This window comes from Chiloscyllium plagiosum, unplaced genomic scaffold (assembly GCF_037043375.1).
Source record: "Chiloscyllium plagiosum isolate Xiang-an unplaced genomic scaffold, Cpla_swu_hap1 HiC_scaffold_45, whole genome shotgun sequence".
Lineage (NCBI taxonomy): Eukaryota > Metazoa > Chordata > Chondrichthyes > Orectolobiformes > Hemiscylliidae > Chiloscyllium > Chiloscyllium plagiosum.
Window position 1 is genome coordinate 3,635,600 of NW_028270183.1, and position 23,612 is coordinate 3,659,211.

The 23,612-nt window shown below is 43.2% G+C and overlaps 1 protein-coding gene across 3 annotated transcripts in view; it reads left to right on the top strand.

Moving 5' to 3' along the window:
- khsrp (KH-type splicing regulatory protein) overlaps window positions 1-23,612 on the top strand; it is a 44,522-nt gene that overhangs the window by 15,895 nt on the left and 5,015 nt on the right. For 2 of the 3 annotated variants that reach the window (XM_087983255.1, XM_087983256.1), the window contains exons 3-20: window positions 2,110-2,148; window positions 3,807-3,843; window positions 4,515-4,564; window positions 6,047-6,118; window positions 7,094-7,108; window positions 7,785-7,842; window positions 8,474-8,645; window positions 9,664-9,762; window positions 10,543-10,650; window positions 12,052-12,154; window positions 13,257-13,357; window positions 15,754-15,901; window positions 17,172-17,332; window positions 17,508-17,608; window positions 19,503-19,600; window positions 20,763-20,879; window positions 21,324-21,407; window positions 22,437-22,517. In XM_087983255.1, the coding sequence (XP_087839381.1) occupies window positions 2,110-2,148; window positions 3,807-3,843; window positions 4,515-4,564; window positions 6,047-6,118; window positions 7,094-7,108; window positions 7,785-7,842; window positions 8,474-8,645; window positions 9,664-9,762; window positions 10,543-10,650; window positions 12,052-12,154; window positions 13,257-13,357; window positions 15,754-15,901; window positions 17,172-17,332; window positions 17,508-17,608; window positions 19,503-19,600; window positions 20,763-20,879; window positions 21,324-21,407; window positions 22,437-22,517 (1,644 nt within the window). The remainder of the gene's footprint in view (window positions 1-2,109; window positions 2,149-3,806; window positions 3,844-4,514; window positions 4,565-6,046; window positions 6,119-7,093; window positions 7,109-7,784; window positions 7,843-8,473; window positions 8,646-9,663; window positions 9,763-10,542; window positions 10,651-12,051; window positions 12,155-13,256; window positions 13,358-15,753; window positions 15,902-17,171; window positions 17,333-17,507; window positions 17,609-19,502; window positions 19,601-20,762; window positions 20,880-21,323; window positions 21,408-22,436; window positions 22,518-23,612) is intronic. The other variant, XM_087983257.1, reaches the window with a different exon arrangement.

A 23,612-nucleotide genomic window follows, 5' to 3' on the forward strand; every position in this document is an offset into this window, starting at 1 on the left:
GGGTCAGAAATATACTAGAATAGGCTCACATTTTTCAACATAAACTAGCTCTCAATAATACAGTCACAATCAGCTTCAACTTCAAAGACATTTTCCTGACTTGAATTTGGTGTATGTGCTGTTTGTGTTTGATTCTGCATTTAGATGAGTGTTTGTTTGGCACAGTAGCATGTGCTTGCATAGCAACTCTATTTGTCTCTTAATAATCTTACAGGACACCCAGTTCTTGCCCTAGCCTCCCTTGTGTCCTGACTTTTGTGTGTCTCATATTTTCATGCATCCTTTTGTCAATGTTTATCATTAAATTACCATGTTAACATTGCCAATGCACTGTTTCTGTTATCAGTTAGTGTAGTTGCACATTTTGCCCATTAGCTGATGCTATGAGGCAGGTTTTTGTATCTTTCTTCTTTGTTCTCATTTAAATTGGATGGTATGGTGGTTCAGTGGTTAGCAATGCTGCCTCACAGCATCAGGGACACAGGTTCAGTTACACTCTCGGGTGATTGTGTGGAACGTACGTGTTCTCCCAGTGCCTGTAGGTTTCCTCTGGTTGCTCTGTTGTCCTCTCACAGTGCAAAGATGTGCAAGTTAGGTGGATTGGCCAGGGAAATTGCCTGTAGTCTCCAGGATGTGCAGACTGGGAGAATTTTCCATGGAAAATGTAGGGTGACAAGGATCGGGTAGCGGTGTGGATCTGTGTGGCATACTCAGAGGGTTGATGTGGACTTGATGGGCTGAATGACCACCTTCCACACTACAGGGCTCCTGTGATTCTAGGTTGAATGTGTTGCTGGAAAAGCACAGCAGGTCAGGCAGCATCCGACGAGCTGGAAAATCGACGTTTCGGGCCGGAGCCCTTCATCAGGAATGAGGCTGGGAGCCTTGGGAGTGGAGAGATAAATGGGAGGGGGTGGGGCTGGGGAGAAGGTAACTCCCAACCCACCTCGTGCTCCAGGTTCTAGCTCCCATTCCTGCCGTGTCTTAACCATTCCCCAGAGACCTCCCCCTCGCTGAGGACGAACATTTAGTCCTCAGTAAAGGCAAGAATCTTCTCCCCAGCCCCACCTCTGTCCCATTTATCTCTCCACCCCCGAGGCTCCCAGCCTCATTCCTGATGAAGGGTTCCAGCCTGAAAAGTTGATTTTCCTGCTCCTCGGATGCTGCCTGACCTGCTGTACTTTTCCAGCAACACGATCTCTACTCTGATCTCCAGCATCTGCAGACCTGTGTCTCCTTTGAATCTAAATCAACTGTTTTGGCCTCTGCCTTAAAAATAACTTCTTTGTTTGTGTTAACTGTACAGTGCTTTCACAGTGTCTCATTGATGTCAGCATGTCATAGTGGGAAACATGCCAACAGGTCCTCAATGTAATGACTGATCCACAGCTTTCAAATTATTCCTTCTTATTGACTGGGTTTGGCTCCTCGCGCAACTCGGGACCAAGCAGGCACTACTCATCCATGTTCATCTGTGTATTTTCAGACCAGAGGATCTTCACTCAGCTGAAACTGAGCAGCCCCATCTGAGTGTTTCTAAGCCCCATTGTATCCCATGAGGGTACAAACTAAGAATTTTTTAAAAATCATACATACAGGAAAGTTTACAGTAGCCCAGTAATTGTTTTCAGTGAATTGTGGAATTCAATCTGCCAAGTATCTGGAAAATTCCCAAATTCCAACTCTTCGAGGAATTTGACATTGCCACTGAATCACACCCCAGTTGACCCCACATGCAGTGATTTATTTGCAAATGTAGCCAATCCAGAATGAAGCGTTCCAGTAATGCTGCAAGATCAGTTTAGAGCAAAGATGATGTACGTTCTGTGGTCATGTCAACTAAGTTTAAATTTAGCAGCTTGCATGTTCATTCGAGAGACCAGATATTAGCCTTGTGTACTGGCAACGGCAGGGTGTCAAATGTTAATGGTACTCCAGCAATATTAAACTCATGCTCCTGATGTGTGCAGTATTGATCAGGGTGTGGAGAAATGTGTAAAGAACATCTTCAGAATATGACGTGAGTGTTTTTATATTTCTGTGAGCAGCTGCTTGAATTTCTTAATCTTTCAGTTGTAAAAAGAAAAATCTTCAATTTCTCTTTTACAGATCAGCCGGATAGTAAAAAAATAGCAGCACAAAGTGATCGTAAGTAGTCCATTTGTTACGTACACTTAGAGAAATGATTTGGCCACTGTTTTCACTAGGGTTTCAGTCAGACCTGATAACTTGGGCAAGTGAAATCTTAGGGTGCTGCAGGCAGCTGTTTCATGCTAGTATTTCGAATGTCTCAAGCAATCAGTGTGTCTGATTGTGCCATGACAGAGTTACAAATTCTGCTCTTCAAAAGTTGGGTTTTTGGCAACAGTTATTTTTAAACTGTGAAATTTTGGATTACCGTCAATGAATCATGGTGAGGGCAGTTTGAGATCAGAGGGATTAAGAGCATTAACACTCTACTAGCTAGCTATGAAATTGGCTCTTCACAAGAAAATAAACCCATTATCAAAACTGCAGCACTGGATTCAGTTCACAGTCAGTAATTATTATGCTGAAATATTTAAGTGACCTACGTTTGATAAAATAAGTTTCTTAAGTTTTGACACGAGCATGAGAATAAGATTTTCATGAATTACTTATAACATTTGAAGAGGGAAATCTGGTGAAATGAGTCTAAACGGTTTGGAGGTACATTCGCCTTGTCTTTTGGGCTCTCAAAGCTTCTTCTAAATAAATGAGGTAAAGAAACACATTGAGTGGAGTAACTACTTTGACACAATGCCAAGCAAAATATCATTGAATTTTACAAAACTGGACAGCAGATTAAACTGAGACCTGCATTTAGTTCCTGCTGGTATGACATCCACATATGGAAAGGAGACCTCGAACATGGTGCATCCACAATGAAGGTACGGGAGCCCCAAAGATCACTTTACAACAAGGTTCAGCTTACGGCAGTAGAGACAGGTCTTGGGTACTTGCAACTCTTAAGAAATCTTTGTGAAGATTACCCAAGTCTTGCAACCAGTCATTTGAGAGAGGCCTGACTGATATTTCCATAAATTGGGGAAAGAAAGATTTCATTTCTCTGCTGTAATTTCGCTGTGGTTGTGGAGCAGAGGAGTTCTTGATTCACTCTATCGACTGACCGGTTGTATTGGTATGTCTATTTTGTGTTGTTTGGTGCCTTTGATTAATTGAAAAGAAACATTCACTATAGTTTGAGTTTGTACACTTAGTGCCAGTCTTTGAGTTGCTTTGGTGAAAGCTGTGTAGCTGACCTCCACTTTCTCACTGTGAGAGAAATAGTACAAAGGGACCATTTTAAAAAAAAACTGGAACTGAGTCAAGAAAGTGTAGCATCAGTCATTACCTTTCACTGCAAACTGGTGGCCCAACTGAGGAGTAGTGTGGTGTTTGCAGTATTCTTGCATTCCTCCATTGTGGGGAACAGAAACCTGCGTCTGTGACTTAACTCAATATTCCAGCAGTTTAGGTACAGTTTGCTTGAATACTTGTTGAGGCCTTTTTAATAGATTGAGCAACTAATCATCATCATCATCATCTCCCCATCCCTACTTAAAATATGTTCTCCTAACATGAAATGTGTGCATTCTTAGCAATGGAAGTGCTGTTTATTTCAGTCATATTATAAAGCTCTAGAGTATGTGTGCAGTTATGCTGATGAGATTTTAGTGAATTTGATAGCAATCTCATATTTCTGGCACAGGAGTATTGCAACTTTGTCTGTTGCATTGTATTTGAAGATATGTAACCTTTAACTGTGTCCATGTTTTCTTCCCCAGCAATCGGAGCTCAACTTGCAGCAATACACCAGCAAAGGTAAGCAGTACTTAATGTTGAAGGTCGGTATGGAGTTTATCTCCTCCTCTGTCCCCATCTCACAAAAACCAACATGACCATGCCACAGATGAAGAGTCCAGCCCTGAGCTTTCCTGATGATGATAACACAACATTGCATCAGCCAATCTCAGTTGCAGTAGCATTGAGATGCAGCGAGCCCCTGACAATTGCCAAATTATAACTCTTGTCAGGAGCCTGAGTATGATGTCTTGAGTCTGAACACCATATCCACTCTTGATCCAAACTCATATGATTAGTGTGGCACTTCACTCATATTTGTGAGGGTGTCGCACCCCACAGGAGCTGAAATCCAAGAGTCAACCCCTTAGGCGTGGAAATGAAGAGAGATGAATTTTAACCAAGGATCCTCAAGCACAAAGTATTCAACAGTTTAGAATTAAATATGCATACAGTGTGCTCACAACATGTCGAGTCAGCAGTCCTGTAGTGTGGCAAGTCGTGATGTATGCAGTTTGTCAATATGGTATTGTTTAAAGGCTTGAATAGTTTGTCATAGTGGCGTTTAAGTTTATATCTGACTACCTAAAAACCAGTTTTCTAAATGGAAAATTGGGATGTGACCCTTGGGTTCTCTTGTGTATTTTATTTCTGTCAGTTTGTTTGGTTTTGGCATCTATCTTCTTTTCCAGGGCAACCCTTACAGAGGATTACAGAGTGCCAGATGGGATGGTTGGTCTTGGTAAGTCTTAATGGAATAACAAATGAGTCCAGTTTTATGTTTTTATTTTCAGTATGATCCTCCTCATGTCGCTGAATGCAACAACTCCAGTACCTTGTTCAATTTACCTTATGAGACCAGACAACTCATGTCCTAATCCAATCCTGTGTACATACACAGAATGAGCTACTTCAGTTGCATGTTAAGATGAGAGGATATGGGACTCAAACCAAGTGGTCCTTTTAATGTTTCTGTATTCTGAATGACAAAGTTGCAAAAATGATGTCTTATGTTGATGTGTGAGATGTTCAATGTTTAAATAACAAAGAGAGATACATCTAAACCTGTCAAGCTTCTAAAGTATGTATAATATGTAAAAATGTTGGATGCTTTTTGATTCTTTCACTCTTGTATTATAATTTTACTGCTTGATGGAGAGAAATGCTTTTAGAAATTGTCTCTTTGTTTATATACTTGTACATTCTCAACCACAGTCGTGGCATTGGTAGGTGAGATTTAATTCCCAATGTAATCTCCTCCTCCTCTCCAGGTGGTGGTATTGTTTTCATCAAAATTGGTTGTGTATGGGACCCCATTTTGTAATTATTGTATTGAACCTGTTCAGACATGCTCTAACACACCAGCAGCACACGCAGGACTTGAACCTGGCTTTTCTGGCCATGGGTGGGGATATGAACCCTATACCAGAAACCTCTTAATTATGTTCAATTACCCACTCTGACACATCTGCAGACAGATGGGTCTTAAATAGTCTTTGGGCCAGAGGTAGACACACTGGGTCACTTTCAGTTGAAAGTTATCCTTTGAAGGAATGGAGAAAGGCACCACTGAGATGGATTTCCTGGTTGTAAAATGGGCACATTAACCCACCAAGTCCATTTGTACCTTTTTTTTCCTGTCAGTGAAAAGGACTTAATTGACCTGAATCTATGCAAAGAATGTTAATTACTTAGAGTGCTGAATTTGTTCCCAAAATTGCAAATTTGGGGTGCTGTATTTGTCAGGGTTTCTACTTCGAGTTGTCTTGCAGATGTTTTTTGAGCATGAAGATGTTACCTTGATCCATAACCGTGTCATCCCACAAATCACTCAATGCTCAGCTTCCCGTTACATTGCTGCTAAGTGGCCATTTGACTGAAGGACTCTTGTGGAACCATATAAGAGACCCCATTGATGTCAAGTATGGACTGGGGCTGATGAGGTGTGATTGTTTTCAGTTAGATGAGGGGGTTGCAGTACTTTGGAAACTTTGGTTATACTAGTACATACATTTGTCCGTTATTTGTAACATGCATGCTTAATTGGGGATGTTTTGCAAGACTGTCATAAGCTGGTCTGATTTCAAAAACTTGCACTAAATTACATTGATCTGTCCTGTCAACAGTGTTGAAAGGTATTCAGTGTCCCTGTGTCGATGCCCAAGATGTGTTGTCACCTGATGGTCTATTCCTGCCCAGTTTGTGAAATGCTTATTTGTTTTAGTTATAGGCAGAGGTGGGGAGCAGATAAACCGAATACAGCAGGAGTCTGGGTGCAAAGTACAGATTGCTCCAGGTATTTAATCTTTTTAATTTGGTTTCTTGATTTCACATTTTGAGGCATTTGTTTTTTTTTGTTTAATATTCAAAAGTTAATTGTAGCTACACCATGTATGCATAATGTTGAAAGTTAATTTTAACTATCTTTTTGGAAATGAGAGATGTGAATTCTTGGGCTAAATCTAGGCTTGATGTTCTTGATAGTATATTACTTCAGTATAAGTACAGATCTGTTTAAATGGTGTTTAGTTTGGGATTTGCTTGAAGTTTTCGTGTCTCCAACCCCCCCCCCCCCCACCAAAAAGTGCAGTCTCCAGGTTTGAGCTGTGCTCTGTGCTGACTAGTCTAATCTCAGCCTGGGCTGCAGCTGGTATGCCACAGGCAAATGTAGCACCACACTTGGTCATGGGGAAAGGTCAGCTTTGACCTCCATTCCAGTTGTCCGGTTGTGTTAGTTTGGGAGTAGATATTGAGCAAGGACATGATTTGGCCTTGTGTCTATGATTCCAATGGTCAAATCACTCTTCGATGCTTCCTGTTTAGATTGTTTTGTAAAGAATGGTCACTTGGCTAGATACCAGCAAGCTGTTGGCACCCATGACCTTTACCTAATGAAACATTGCCAATAATCAGAAGAGATCTTTGTCTTCAAAACAACTGATTGAAGGATATGTATGTTTTGTAATTGGTGACGGACTCCCGATAGAGTAATTAGATTGCACACTGCCAATTCAAGTAATGTCAGCCCTGAGATTCATAAATCCTGCTGTGCACCTTTTGGAATTGTTCTTCCTCACCCAGCTCCTGACCTTGAAGGGAAGCTTTCAAGGCGTTAGAATTGGGGGGTGGGGGTGGAAGAAGAAGAAACCCCTGGGCCCTGTTCTGGCCATTGATAAGGTCGCTCCACACACAAAACAAAGATCCGAATCCAGTGCCAGCAGCTTGTGTTGCTGAAAATCAAAATAAATTGTGATTTTTCTTTCTTCCTCAGGGCCAAATTCTGATGGTGAGTACAACTATGTTTTGTACTCGATCTGTGACATAATATGCACAGTTTCCATTTTATCTTTCCCTTGTTGTGATTTGCCAGTATTATCCAGAAAATTGTTTGCAACATTTTTATAATGTCAAATAGATTCCTTGTGTGATCACAGCCAAAATAATAGCAATTTTCTTTCCCCAAAAATAATGCTGCTGGTTGAACATATGCAACAGTTGGTGCCACATTCACAAGCGGAGAACAGTGCAGTTGATATCTCTCCAAAATTACCTTGACTGCAGCACAATTCTGGATGCTGTGCCAAGTTCCGTCTACTCCAGCTTGGAAAAGCATGGCTTTTTGATGGCTTTCAACCATAGCATGTTGTAGATATAGACATCTCTGCTTAACTTGAGAAAATTGACATTTTATTTCGGATGGAACTGTAGATATACTAATCTACTAAAGTGACAGACTTTGGTCTGTCTGCAAGATCCTAATTCTAGTTCTTATCTCTCATCTTGTACATCTGGAGGCTTACGCTGTTGCACATACAGCAAGCTGGCAGAATTCAAGTCCTTGAGGGGCAAGTCTTACAAAGGCTTATTTTCATTTAATACTTTGTACCCTGAAGCATGTTTTTATTGAATATGTTGGGAATTTGTGTTTTAAATGAATTTAATTAGAAATTGTTTTCTCACAGAAAGTGGAGGTTTACCAGAACGATGTGTCTCATTGACAGGAAATTCGGAGTCAATTCAGTAAGTGCAGATGTATGTCTGTTGTGTAGTCAAGAAAAAGAAAACTCTTCCTTGTGTTGGAGTAACATGTTGGGTTTAGATTCTATTTAAAGCAGCACGGTTGAGAAAGCAGGAGGCCAAGCCCAGCTGGGCAATTGAGTTCTCTTCCTGGGGCCTTTTTGGCCTGAGTTCCTTCAATGAAAAACTTGACAAGAAGAGCTTTCTTGGGAATCATTGTCTTCAGTTAATCCTTTGATGAAAAGAGGAAAGAGAAAGCACTAGAATAAGGTTTTAGGCCCCTTCAGTCTATACAGTGGTTCTGGACGGTGGCTGATCTATCACCACATCTCTCCAGTCGCCTGTACAGCAGTGATCATCCAGGTCTGGGCACCTTGTTGCAGTTTACAACTGCTGGGAATGGACCAAAGATCCATGTCAACCTCTGTAGGGTATTGTCAGATACAATCGTGAAAAGTTATCTTTTGTACATGTTTGAGAAGGATTTTCTTCCAACTCTCGCTACCTCTGTAACTGTTTGTGCAGGATTTCTCAGGGACTAACTTCAGAGCAAGAGAATTATTTGCCAATAATTAAAATGACAATTAAATGCTTTATATCATGCAATCTGCATTTGTGTGCATTGTGTTTGCAGGACGGCGAAAATGCTGCTGGATGAAATAGTTTCTCGGGGTCGCGGTGGGCCTCCAGGTCAGACCCATGATACCACGAATGGACAAAATGGATCCATTCAGGAGATCGTGATCCCAGCAGGAAAGGCTGGGCTCATTATTGGCAAAGGAGGGGAGACCATCAAACAGCTTCAGGTACAAAATGGAAAATGAGAAAGGAACGTGTTGACTTGAAATCTAGAGGATCAGTTTATTGAGAAGAATGGCTTTATTCAGGATATCAAATGGAAGCTCACAAATGGACATGTTTGGAGTCCAACTAGACAGGAACTGAATCTAAGCATCCTGGTCAATTAGATATCCCCCTTTTACTTCGAGTTCAGTCAACCCATTCCAAGGCCTGAGAATCACAAAAGGCCAAATCACTTGTTTGAGTGAATTGTTACTTTGAGGATTCTAGCATCCTGTGGACTTAGTTTAACTTAGTATTTGAGATTCCAATCAGGATGGACTCATATTAGTATCTATAATATTGTCACATTTTGCCAGAAGGGTGAAGCAAATAGAAGCACTTGATACAGCAGTGGGTGGAATGTGCTGCCAAGGAAAACAGCAAGAGGCAGCCAGCTCGAGAGAGAGATCAGAACAGAGAATGTTGGGCGATTCTCAGCAGGTCAGGCAGCACCCTGGGACAGAGAAACTGTTCATGTTGCTAAATGTTCCATTTTGTTTCTCACTTTCTAAACGCTTGAACTGCTGAGTATTTCCAACATTTTCTGTTTCCAGTTGAATTTCCAGCATCTGCAGTGTTTTGCCGTTTATGCAGTTTGAGAGAGTTAGATTAGTGCCTGGTGGAAAATTTGAAGGAACCTTGAAATTCCCAGGGTTCCTTGTCTGTTTTGTTCTTTGATCAAACTGGAGAAGCTGTCTCCGGTTTCCACCCTGTATTGTACAAGTTTGGACAGGAGGCTGTGTGGCTCTTAACTGATAGCGAAGGGAATGAAATGACTGGCCTGAAGCAAAATGATGCACTCATTGTACACGAGTTTGATCCTTCACTTGCTGATTGCACATTTAAAAGAATTTGAAATGAGGTTTGCAAGATGCTAGTTTTTAAGGTAAAAGTTTGTTCCTGAGTTTTCTGAACCGGGATCCTTCCATTATTCTTTCTTTTGGACGGTCCTCCTAAAGTTTCTGTCGTCTTTGTAAACAGGAGCGTGCTGGAGTGAAGATGATTTTAATCCAAGATGGTTCACAAAATGCTAATGTAGATAAACCACTCCGAATTATTGGTGATCCTTTTAAAGTACAGGTATGAACCTTTATATTACCTAAAATCAGACTGTATCATCTCTGTATGGTTTCACTACCTCTAGCTCGTTCCCACGATTCTTACAATCATCCTAATGAGCACAGATATTCCTGGCTCTTTCTTTTCCACCACCATCTCCTTGAGTACCATTTCTATGCTTTCACCTGTCACTGAGGAGCTTGTCAGTAAAATGGAGACCAGTTATCTGTTGTTTCCCTCTGTTGCTGACCAAAGGACCTCCCCCAGCCCCAGTGCTGATTCCCCCGTAGTCCCTCTTCCCTTGTCCCTGCCCTTACTTGTGTTGATCCTGTTATCAGTAAACTGCTTTCTTTTGCATTGCCCTTATAGATCATGATGCTAATTAATTGGCGTTGTAGTGGACTTGCTGCTTTAATTGCTGTTCACTTTGTTTACAAGTCATTAACCCCTCCCTTAGTCTAATTTCTGCACTTCTGAATTAACACCAACTGTTTACAAGAGTTTCATTTCTTGTGGATTGCCCTGAACTGGGAAGATTTTGGGTTTTAATAAAACGCAGAGTTAATAGGGTGTTTATTATTCAGATTAGTGAAGTCACAGAATGCTGGAACTGATTACTGAAGCAGCTTCCCCTACTGATGTTTACAGTGTGTTGCTAACATTTCCAATCTGAATCTCGGTTGAAATTGTGGTAAAGCAATTGTGAAGTAGAGTTCTGAGCCTACCAAGAACAATTTTGCAGCTGCTCTTTGAGTTGTAGTTAATTTATCTGGTTAACCATCTTTGCAATGGCTGTTGTAGCAAGCACGGGACATGGTGATGGAGATTCTGCACGAGCGTGACCAAGGAGGATTTGGGGATAGGAATGAGTTTGGCAACCGAGGAACTGGTGGAGTCGGTGGTTTAGATGTAAGTGTTTGTGGTTATCATTGTTCACTTCTGATTTGGTGGATGCTTTAAAACTGCAATGTAATTTGTATGAAGCTGCACAGGGCTTCTAAACTGAATCTGTCCACTCTGTTCTGTAAAACTCACTGGTTATAGTTCCAATGGGTGCCAGTACCTCGTTCAAATAATCTTCCTGTGAGGTGTCTTGTTTTATCCTTACCATGGAGGTCATAATAAGTGAGCCCAAGCTGTCCTTGTTGGTATGTGCCCTCTGCAGGCTAGGGTCACTGGAGTTCTTGGAGAAAGTTTCTCTTTGCTTAACCCAGCTGATTTCTGGTTGAAATAACTTTATTTACTTAGTCCTGACCTTCTGACCTAGGCCAAGGGTTAGCCGCTAGTCTCACGATGCTGGAGCCAAGGCATAGATATAGGTATGGAGTGTGTTTCTGGTTGTGGAATAACCCTGCACTTGGGATCTGAAATAGAAAGCAGATACATTAGTTTCCCCTCTCCTCCCCCATAGCAATAGAGTTTAGCAGCTGTAAAAGTGGTCATTTCGTTGGCCCAGTCGAGATGGCAAGAAGAGAATATGTGAGACCCTGCTCATTTTCAAATCCTTTCTGGCTAAAAGAGCTGCCAGAGGACTGGAGGATTGCAAATGTCAATCAGTTATCAAAGTGAAGGAAGGGTGGATCAGGAAATTACAGGCCATCTAACCTTTGGGGAAGTTATTAACAAATTCTGAGTGATAGAATATATCTGCACTTGGAGAGAGACTGGCTTATCTGCACAAGTCAGCATGGATTTGTTATGGAAGGTCCGCATTTGACCAACTTGATCTAATTTCTGGAGGTGGTAATGCATCTGATGTCTGCATGGACTTCAAGACTTTTGATAAGGCCTCTCAGTGCAGACTGGTGAAGAAACGGAGTCTGTGGGATCCAAGACATTGATGCAAAATTATCTGAGACACAGAACAAAGGTCTATAGTAGGAGCATTGCTTCTATCCCTCAAAGTCTCTCTTCACGGGTTCCACAAGCGCGTTTCCTACTGGGGCCCTTGCTGTTTGCGGTATTTGTTAATGATTTGCACTTCAATCTAGTGAGAGTGGTCAAGATGTTTGTGAACAACATGAAAACTGATAGGAGGGGATTAGTGTGAAGGACAGCTCTTAACTGCGAGAGGATATCAATGAACTGGATAGTTGGGCAAATGGAACACTGCAGGAAAGTGTGAGGCACTACACTTGCTGAGGGGCTAACAAGGTGAATAGTCAGGATCAGAGGAGTCTTGGGGGGGTGGGGGGGGGGGTGCGCGTGCACAGGTCCCTGAAGATAGTGGGAAACATGGTCGGGTGTTGTGTGAATGTTTGAGAAGGTATGAATGCAGTGATTTTTATCAATCAACTCTTAACACTCTAGGTACCAGTGCCACGGCATTCAGTGGGAATTGTGATCGGACGCAGTGGAGAAATGATCAAGAAAATTCAGAATGATGCTGGAGTGCGAATACAATTCAAACCAGGTCAGTCCCATCACCCCCATTGAGTACCTGAAACCTAAATATCAATCAGACTCCTCCAGATGGGAATGTGTAGGCCCATGTGAGTGTGAAAATACTGAGTTAATGAATTGTCCTAAATCACTCACTGTTAGCACAAGTGAATACTTCTTTCCAGGTCCAACCTTCTGCATACCCCCTTGTTGCAGTAGATGAAGACCCACTACTGTGAAAGCTGCTTTCGGAGAAACAGTGAGACTGCCTGGGAGGTTGTTTTACAGAGAACCACTGGAATGTGTTCAGAATCCTCAAGTGTACACCTTGTAGATAATTTGGGTTGGTCTGAGTGGGTGAGGAAGGGCTTATGCCCGAAACGTCGATTCTCCTGTTCCCTGGATGCTGCCTGACCTGCGCTTTTCCAGCAACACATTTCCAGCGTGGGTGAGGAAGGTGCCATTGTTACTGTTATCTTTGTCTTGGGGCATAATGTTTTTTGTTGTGGCTCTCTTCTCCCTTGCTTCCCTCCCCGAGCTACCTGACTGGGAGCTGAAGGTTAATTATAAGCAGTACTCCTCAATTTAAAACCCCATCAAGAGAATGTTGTTGTGTTTTGTTTTTGAGCTGCTGGCCTGGAATAATGTGAAGATTGAGCAATGCAGCAGGGATGTTCAGAGGTTTATTCTTGTCAGTACAGGCTTATTCTGCTGTTGCCTGCACTGTCAGCTGTAACAGATCCAGGGGCCCATTGAGTCACTATCTGGGAACTTGTCCCCTCCCCTTGACCAGGGACTGATGTATGGTGAAGAATATAGATTCCATCTCTTTACCACCCCCTGAGAAAGCCATGAAATTCAAGTTCTGAGTGCATGCAACAATGTTGTCTGTTGTTGAAAATATTGCATCCACTGGGGTGCGATTGAGCTATAGTGTCAGCAATGAGGGTGAATATGACAGTTGGCTCTCTGCATCCCCTGGCTTAAATACTTGGGGTTTTTTTGCAAATTTGGTTCATTGTTTCAGGTGCTGTCTGTTCCATTTGAACTGATTTCTGTGATGCATACTGCGGCTGCTCTGGAACTGCTAACTTTCATCTTTCAATAAAGTCCTTTTCCTTTTCATCCCGTAGATGATGGGTCTACGCCAGATAAGATAGCACATGTAATGGGGCCTCCAGAGAGATGCCAGCATGCTGCACAAATAATAACTGACCTTCTGCAGAACGTGCGGGTATGGAGTAGAGTTTTATTCTCACTTTTCTTCCTTCCTGATTTCCTGCCCTTTTACTCTCCACGCCTAAAGGTGGAGAGTATTCCATGGATAGTTAGGCCTCTCCTTATTAGCCCATTTTTTTCCCAAAGGATGGTGAGGCAAACCAGCAGAGAGGCATCCATGTTGGCATTTGAAATCAGTGTTGCACGCCAATGTGTGTCAGGAATGAGCAATCTAAAATTAAAGTGCAGTCCTAAACCTCAGTAAATTGGTTTTTCTGGGATTCCAAGCTGACTTTGAGAACCTTTTTCAGTGGATTTCATGCTGTGCAGCCCATTTTGTAGGCTGCTCCTTCATGCGTGATTCATTCTCCATGCTTTACATTCCCGGGCTTCCAACACAATCGATGCCTACTTGTCTGAGAGACTATTCTGTGGTTCAAATCAGATTGTGGCTGCCTGATGTCTTTTGAGAGGTGTTGTCAAGGTGACCAATGAACCTTCTAAATTGTCTTTGTTAACCGTTCTTTTCACCATACGCTATCTTTAAAGTTTCCACTCGGCACAGCCGATGTGCTGTTGCCTGTGATTGGGTTATGCCAGGGCACACAGCTAAATAGGGATCTTTGGTGGTGAACGCAGTGAGTGGCAATACCTGCCCTGCGATCTGGACACTGATCCAGTTCCATTACATGGGGTGAGAGTTGTCTGTTCCATTGTGTTGAAAGAAATGTTTTCAAATCAGCAATAGGTTTATGAAAATTGGTAACCTTGCAGAATGTTGGTATGATCTGTGTGGGGACGAGTTGAATTTCTAAATAGTTTTTAAGGAGTACTTTTGAAATTGGACTTGCGCTTCTGTTCCCACTTGAATGCTGAAAAGAAAATGTAATATGAACTTATGCAATGGTAAAACAAGAGGACAGATGCTTAGCTTTTCAAATTCCAACATGATAGCAGACCGAAAGTCAATAACTCAATTATTTTGAAATAAATAAAAGTTTTAGTTACATTACTATGACTGGAGGATAGCTTCCTCTTCAAAGATAGTTTGTGTCTATTTTTAAATAAGTACAGCTTACTAATTGGTTTATTGTACTGATATGATCTATTTCACCATTTCCACACAGATTTCTTGTTAAAATCTCTTTTGGAAATAATCATTGTCTTAGGTCAGGAGGAGGAGGTTAGATTGATGTTTCAATTTGTGATCTTTTGTTGGATTGGATGAGCCAGCTTCTCTCTACAAGTGGATTGACCCAAATATTTCCAGCAGTTTCTGTTTTGCAGATTAGTAGTTGCTACCATCTTTGAGCTTAAGTTTGACCATGCAAGATGCTGTTAACAAAAGTGTTAACCTGATTTCGTTTAGTGTAAACTGGGTTGTGCTGCCACATGATTAATATTCCCAGCCACGTTTACTGTGTAAGGTGTCAGCTTTATTTAGATTCAAGTGATGGAGTCACAACTGCAGCATGGTGCCCATCGCACCTTCCTCCTCTTCTCCCCCACCCAGGCACACACTGACCTCATTTGCTCCTCTCCAGTGTGCTGGATCACTTCCCACAACACTGCCTGTTGGATCTCTCTGTCTATGAAGTTTCCAGTAGCATGCTGGCTTGTGGTAAGGAAGGGATCTGGAGCCACAACGTCCCTCCAAGCGTGTTGGAGTGTTCCCACAGCAGGGAGAGCGCGAAAGAGACCGACCTGTCATCAAGCACCATGTACATTAGGGAATTGTCCTCACAGGAAAGCTCAAACTGTTTGACAATGCAAGAAAGCTGAAGTCATCATTGAAATTACATTAACTTGCTACTTTTGCCACTTAGCAGTGGGGAGGTTCTGATCCAATCAGATGTAAAGATGTTGGAGGAAGTAGAAATGTGGAATTCTTTGACCAAACAGCTTTAGATACCGGGGCATTGGAAGCTTCCAGAACTGAGTCCACTGGAGCTTTTTAAAACCTTTTTAAAGGTGTTCAAGAATATACATTAGAGTTGAGTTACCAATCAGCAATGATCTAATTGAATAGGGTGTAGGCTTAATCTTCCAAATAGCTTCCTTATCTTGTATTGAGGTCATTCTTGAGAAATTTGGGAGCTGGCTTTAATTGGCCAGTTTTTGTTTTCAGCTTTAGCAAGCCAGGAAAAGCATAGACCACGTCTGGTTTAAGATAGATACTTTGCTCCAACTTTAAAGCCTTTTGGGGTGCTGCTTGTTTGACGTACTGAGTTTATGACATGGATGCTGCAAAGAACTTTTCATGTTTCATTCCACTGCAGAATACCTGAATTAGCAAGTTCATCCAGGTGATCTTACTTCGAGTCCATCTCCGAATGTGTTCTGAATTCTCATGTGATGTGAATGTTCTGTCTTATTCTCTGACTTAGTGTTGTAAATTGTGTGCTTATGCAGGCTGGTCCCACTGGTCCTCCCGGACCTGGTATGCCTGGGCCTGGCCGAGGAAGGGGAAGGGGTCAAGGCACGTGGGGGATGGGCCCCCCTGGAGGAGAGATGGCTTTCTCCGTCCCCAGCCACAAATGTGGATTGGTCATTGGCAGAGGTCAGTGGTTGAGTCAGAATGACTTTTACATTACATCTTTGTGCACAAATTTGTTTTGATTTCTTTCCATTGTGTGTTTTCACTGCACCTTATTTGGTTTGATTGATTCGAGGCATTGTGGGGGTGCTGGGGAGCGGAAGGGATGGCTTGGGACAGAAATCTGAAGTAGTACAGCTTTAATAAACTAATCTCGCTGCAAATGTTCTGCACATCTCTACAAAATTATTAATAGAGGAAGGCCTATCTTTTATGTAGAGAGCAATTCGGTTACGTTGCTGAGCTACAGTTAATTAAAGTCATAGAATGCACGAAAACAGACCCTTCGGTCCAACCTGTCCATGCTGACCAGCTATCCCAACCCAATCTAGTCCCACCTGCCAGCACATAGCCCATATACCTCCAAACCCTTCCTATTCATATACCCATCCAGATGCCTCTTAAATGTTGCAATTGTACCAGCCTCCACCACTTCCTCTGGCAGCTCATTCAATATATGTACCACCCCACTGTGTGAAAAAGTTGCCCCTCCGGTCTCTCTCATATCTTTCCCCTCTCACCCTAAACCTATGCCCTCTAGTTCTGGACTCCCCAACCCCAGAGAAAAGACTTTGTCTATTTATCCTATGTATACCCCCCCATGATTTTATAAACCTCTATAACGTCACCCCTCAGCCTCCGACTCTCCAGGGAAAACAGCCCCAGCCTATTCAACTTCTCCCTGTAACTCAAACCCTCCAACCCTGGCAACATCCTTGTAAATCTTTTCTGAACCTTTACAAGTTTCACAATATCTTTCCGATAGGAAGGAGACCAGAATTGCACGCAATATTCCAACAGTGGCCTAACCAATGTCCTGTCCAGCCGCAACATGACCTCCCAACTCCTGTACTCAATACTCTGACCAATAAAGGAAAGCATACCAAATGCCGCCTTCACTATCCTATCTTCCTGCGGCTCCACTTTCAAGGAGCTATGAACCTGCACTCCAAGGTCTCTTTGTTCAGCAACACTCCCCAGGACCTTACCATTAAGTGTATAAGTCCTGCTCAGATTTGCTTTTCCAAAATGTAGCACCTCTCATTTATCTGAATTAAACTCCATCTGCCACTCCTCAGCCCATTGGCCCGTCTGATCCAGATCCTGTTGTAATCTGAGGTAACCTCCTTCTCTGTCCACTACACCTCCAATTTTGGTGTCATCAGCAAACTTACTAACGAGACCTCTTATGTTCGCATCCACATCATTAATATAAATTGTTGGAACCTTGCAGGTGGCGAGAATGTTAAGGCAATAAACCAACAGACTGGTGCATTTGTGGAACTGCAGAGACAGCCCCCGCCTAATGGTGATCCAAACTTTAAACTTTTCACCATCCGAGGGTCACCTCAACAGATTGACCATGCTAAACAGCTCATTGAGGAGAAGATTGAGGTAACGGCACCACTCATTAGGTTTGTAACAGATTTAAAACAGACACTCCATTTGCAGAAATTGATGCAAGTTATTTTATCAAGTCATCTGCCAGTATCTATGCAAGTCCATGACTGAAGATCAGAATAGAAGTTTACTTGACTCTGTACTGAAGCAAAAAATGTTCTGTTTTCAGGGTCCTTTGTGTCCTGTCGGACCTCCAATGCCTACTGGTCCGATGGGACCTTTCCAGCCAGGACCCTTCACCCAAGGGCCCCCAGGAGCTCCACCTCCTCAGTAAGTAAACTGTCTGTTTGTGTAATGCGTATTCCCTGTCCCTTTGCCGTGTGATTGAGTTGGGATCAGGATCGTCTTCTGAATGGAATGGTGTGAGTGAGCAGGGACACTGCTTTAAAATACATGACGTGTGGGAATGTTTACATATTCGTTCCTACATGGTGTTTTATTACTTCCAGCCCGGAGGTGATCTGAAGTGCTCACTTGGTGTCAACTATGATGGCCTTCCTGTTAACCAGCAGGAAACTGGGTCGCAGCAGTATCCCAGCACCATGGCCAGGGTTCCACTGTCTCTGCTTTTGAGAACTCCAAATGCGGTTGGGCAGCTTATCTAAAGTCAGGGTTCACGTAACTTTCAGAGAATGTTTGTTGGATATGGATTTCCACTGCTGGAGATGTGCCTGTGTTTTTATTGTCATTTCCTGTCAAATGATCATTGATTACGGATGGAGGTTTGCTCGCTGAGCTGGAAGGTGCATTTCCAGACGTTTCATTACCTTACTAGGTAACATCTTCAGTGGGCCTCCGGTGAAGCAATGTTGAAAATTCTTGCTTTCTATTTATATGTTTGGCTTTCTTTGGGTTGGTGATGTCATTTCCTATGGTGATGTGATTTCCTGTTCCTTTTCTCAGGGGCTGGTAGATGGGATCTAACTCGATGTGTTTGTTGATAGAGTTCCGGTTGGAATACCATGCTTCTAGGAATTCTTGTGCGTGTCTTTTTTGGCTTGTCCACAAATGAAGCTGCATCAGAACATTATTTCAATGAGCCAACACACACTGCAGCACAGAGGAACTACGCAGAGCAGAGGAAAATTGCCAATAGTGTATTCAAAAAGAATGGGTACCCAATGAACATAGTCTGCCGATTTCTCAGCAACAAACCCAAACAAGCAGACAAAACATGACCAGAAACACTAGCCACTCTCCCCTACATCAAAGACATGTTGGAAATGACTGCCAGCCTACTCAGACCCCTTGGCATCATGGTAGCCCACAAACCCACCAACACACTAAAACAGCAGCTAATCAACATGAAAGACCCCATACAGACAACAAGCAAAACTAATGTCATTTACAAAATACCGTGCAAGGACTGTAACAAAACACACATTGGACAAACTGGCAGAAAACTAGCCACCAGGATACATGAACACCAACTAGCCACAAAAAAATGACCCTCTCTCATTAATATCCTCACATACGGATGAGGAAGGACACCACTTCGACTGGGACAATGCACCCATCCTCGGACAAGCCAGACAAAGACACGCACGAGAATTCCTAGAAGCATGGCATTCCAACCGGAACTCTATCAACAAACACATCGAGTTAGACCCCATCTACCACCCCCTGAGACAAGGAATGGGAAGTGACTTCACAGGAAATGACATCACCAGCCCAAAGAAAGCCAAACAGATAAATAGAAAGCAGGAATTTTCAGCATTGCTTCACATGGGGTCCACTGAAGATGTTACCTCGTAAGGTAACGAAACGTCTGGAAATGAACCTTGCACCTCAGTGAGCAAACCTACATCCAAAACCTCAACCTGAGCTACAAATCTTTTCAAAACTCGCTAAGATCATTGATTACCTCTCCCAAGTGTGAAACTTGTGTTGAAAAGGCAAATACGTTTACCTCCCGCTTGTTCCCAGCAGCTTGGCTTCAGTGAGTGCCTGCTCTGGTTATTGTCAGCTGCTCTCGACCCTAGTTACGAAAGGGTTCCACTGAAAGGGCTGTACTGATGTAGGCATTGAATGTCATCAGTGGTTCACACTCTTTCACTGTAAGTACACTTCCAATTGGATGTAGAAGGGTGTGGATGACACAAGAGGCTTGAGGATCTTTAACTGTTGTGAGCTGAAATGTCTAACCACCATTCTTCCCTGACAGTCCTGCTGCTGGTGGGCCACCTCCTCCACATCAATATCCTCCTCAAGGTTGGGGCAACACGTACCAACAGTGGCAGCCGCCTGGACCACACGACCCAAGTAATTACTAACCTTTTCTGGCTTCCTTCACATTGTTTTAGCCACACTTTCTCAGAATCTGCAAGTACTGAAGCATGCTGGCTCAGTCAGTTACAGGGCCTGGGCTGCCCTCTGAGATGCTCGTTCATCCCTCCCTTTGTTAAATCCTAAACATGAGTCGGGTGTTTCTGGAACTGGACTCGCGTATAGGCCCAGGTCGGGTTTCCTTCCTTCTCGTAAATGTCTAATCCAGTTCCAGTCTATCCACAATCCTTTGGGTTCACGGTCACTTACAGCAGTATCCATTTCCACATCTCACAAACCAAATTCTCAAAGTCATGTACAAAATCAAACTAGTACAAGTTGGACTGTTAGCTCAGTTCTCTGTAAGTAACCAGCTATACAATTGCTTCATTGCCATTCCTCTCAAAGGGTCCTCATCATCATTCTCATGGAACTAACACCTTGAACAAGTCAAGTACAAATCTTTTTTATTAACTGCGCTATCCCACCAGGGTTCCTGTCCCAATCTTTAAATCTTCCTCATGAAACAAAAATGTCCTTTCTTAACTATTAGTACTTAATATGTTGAGTTAGTAATAGGGTGGCCATTTCACTTCTCCCATGCAGCAGAACTGCAGCAGCTTTTGTGTTGTTAATCCCAGTTCCCCGCCCTGTCACATTGCTTCACTTTCCAAATCAGTCTCCCTTAAATTATCCCCCATTCATCATCAATTTTTGATTTCAGTTAAATTTGATATTTTGATCCCTATATTCCAAATTTCCCTGCAAGAAGCAGTTGTTTGCTATTCATAATTTTAATTCCTTACCTGAGTTTGCCTCATTTAGATCTCAAGTCGGTCGATGATTGGGCTGCCAAGAGTACTTGTTGAATCTGTGTATCATTGTGCTTTCTGGTACTTGTCTGTCTGCTGAGACCTGACTGCTGAAACTTTCTAACAACTACTTCCAGAGCTTGAATTCTTCCTGTTCCTCTTCTGTTCAACATTTCACGAGCTCTTGGTGTTTGAGTACTTGGTGTTTTCCTTTCATTATGCATTTCCAAAATACTTTTTAATACCTGGCCTTGGTCATGCTCCATTTAAGTTTTTGGGGTGGGGATGAGAGTTACTGGGGGTCTGTTACCTTCTCTGGAATATGAAAGCTGTGTTTTGTGGTGCAGGTAAAGCTCCCGGCGATCCGAATGCAGCTGCCTGGGCTGCCTATTACCAACAATATTACCAGCAGCCTCCTGCACCTGTACCACCCCAGCAGCCAGCTGCTGCTCCACCAGGGCCAGGTAAGATGGTGGCTGTGTTGTTTCCCATGGCGAGCATGTTAGATGAAAGGTCACCCTGTGGAACCAGAGTGAGCTTCTGTGTTAGTTTAAAATCAGCTAAGCTTAAGTGGATTCATGTGCAGTGTCAGTGTAGGTTTTTTTTTAAATTCATTCTGAGTAGGGCTCGAACACTTTTACATCCTGTCTTCGAGATAGAAGCGATCATTCAGCCAGACGTAAAACTGTGGAGAGAGAAACCAAGTTAACGTTTTGAATCTAGAATCTAAATGTACGTTCTGAAGGTGGGTCACTGGGCTCAAAATGTTAACTGCTTTCTCTCCACAAATGCTGCCACATCGGAGTTTCTGTGGCAATTTCTGTTTTGTTGTAGATTTGTCAGTGTCTACAGGAAGGTCGCTGTTCCCTATGATGCTGTTTTAATTGTCTTTCCACTGTTTTAAACAGACCCAACTCAGCAACCTCCAGTTCAAGGACCAGGAGGACAGCCTGATTACACTAAAGCATGGGAGGAATACTACAAGAAACTAGGTGCCTCTCTCTGTCTGCGCGTCGCGCTCTCTGTCTGCGCGTCGCGCTCTCTGTCTGCGCGTCGCGCTCTCTGTCTGCGCGTTGCGCTCTCTGTCTGCGCGTCGCGCTCTCTGCGGTAAGCTTGCGCCCTTGTGCTCGTGCTAAGTGTAAGGTTAATTTCTCTTTGTAAACGAGCTTGCTACAGCATTGTTTGTGCTTTCTCGTTCTTAAACCACCACTGCTTTCACCTCTCTTCTAACCCCACCCTGTGTTTGAGTAGTTTATCACCAGGTTGGATTGTAATGGGCTGGTATGAATATTGCTGGTTTTGGTTTTGAAGATGATAAACTGGAGCGGGAACAGATTATAACAGCCTACAGTCTATTTGTATAGATGCTTCCACTTATAAGGCTGTAAGACATAGGAGTGGAAATTAGGCCATTCAGCCCATTGCGTCTGCTCCACCATTCAATCCTGGCTGATAAGTTTCTGAACCCCATTCTTCCACCTTCTCCCCGTATACTCTTGATCCCCTTGATACTCAAGAACCTATCGCCCCGTCTTAAATATGCTCAGTGACCTGGCCTCCACAGCCTTCTCTGGCAGTGGGGTAATGTAGAATTAAGGGAGAGCACTTTAGAAATAAATGAGTTAATTTTAAAACTGAGATGAGATTTTCCTTTTGAAGTTATTCTGGAATGAGTGTGTTGCTGGCTGGCCCAGCATTTATTGCCTGTCCCTAGTTGCTCCTTGAGAAGGTGCCTTCTTGACCCGCTGCAGCCCACCTGCTGTAGGGTAGACCCACAATGCCATTAGAGAGAGAATTCTAGGGTTTTGACCCAGTGACAGTGAAGCAAGGGTGCAGCCCTGACCAGTCTGTTTTTGTTTTTTCTGATCCTAGAATCCACTTGCTAATTCAGCTCAGTGACCAGTTGAACTTCCCTCTGCTTCCCATTGGTCTTTCCCTTGGTCAAGAAGTGCCTTTCTTCAATACTGTTTCTCATGTCTGGGATATTCTCTCAGGCTTATTTTTTGCTTTCCCTTTCTCAGGTCAGCAGAGCCAGCCCGGCCAGCAGCCTGGCCCCCAGCAGGATTATACAAAGGCATGGGAGGAGTATTATAAGAAACAAGGTCAGCACTCATTCATCACAAGTCTGCTTCTTCCACTGTCGGTCATTGGCTTTGTTGAGCTTTAACTTTGGGAACTTTACAATTAAACTTGGTTTTGTTCTCCAAGAGCTGAACTCCGAGACTGAATCACCACTCGAGCCTACCCAGCTGGCTGCAGAGTGAAGCTCCTACTTCAGGGCTCTGGCATCTCCAAGTTCCAGCTGTACCAGGAACACCACAACTTTGCATTCTGTAGCGCCTTTCACCAAAACTCCTTGCAACCAGTCATGTGCAGTTCAGTTACTGGTGTAATGTAGCAAACATATTGCCCTTTTGCGCTCAGTAAGATCCCACAAGTAAGCAAAATAATAATGGCGAATGATCTGTTCTCTGGTTGGCCAGATTACTACGGTCACAGTGGCTATGGGAACGTACATACTTCTGAGGAGATAGACAGGGCCTTGGTTTTGTGTCTGTGCTGACAGTTCAGCACTCTCCCTCAGGTCTACACTGGCATCTGGATAACTGAGACATTTTTCAGTTTCCCCCTTTAGCTGTCCAGCAGCCGGCTGTGTCTTGCTTCCAGTGTATTCCAAGTGATGCTAGTGTCCCATGGTCAGCCACAGACTGGCTAAACCTGACCACATTCATCCAGGGCATTTTAAGCCAAGCATTAGAATGAAGGTTCTGATTTGCCTGGGTTCAGAGCTCCAATCCAGTACTCACGGGTGAACCTTCAGCCTTTCACCTGTTTTCTCACTTAGCATCAACATGTTGGTGTTCTGAACCCCATTTTGAACATCCCCTTATAGTGCACAACAGAAATGTGGAGCTTGTTTCGGGAGCACTTGCTGATAGTGTTAGATTGGTTTGTTCCACTGAGGCAAGGAAGGGATTGTAGCGTGTAGGAACCCTGGGTGACAAGGGATGTGAAACATCTAGTCAAGAGGAAGAAGGCAGCTTACTTAAGGCTGAGGAAGCAAGGATCAGTCAGGGCTCTAGGGGGTTACAAGGTAGCCAAGAAGTAACTGAAGAATGGGTTAAGGAGAGCAAGAAGGGGGCATAAAAAGGCTTTCGCGGGTTGGATTAAGGAAAACCCCAAGGCGTTCAACACGT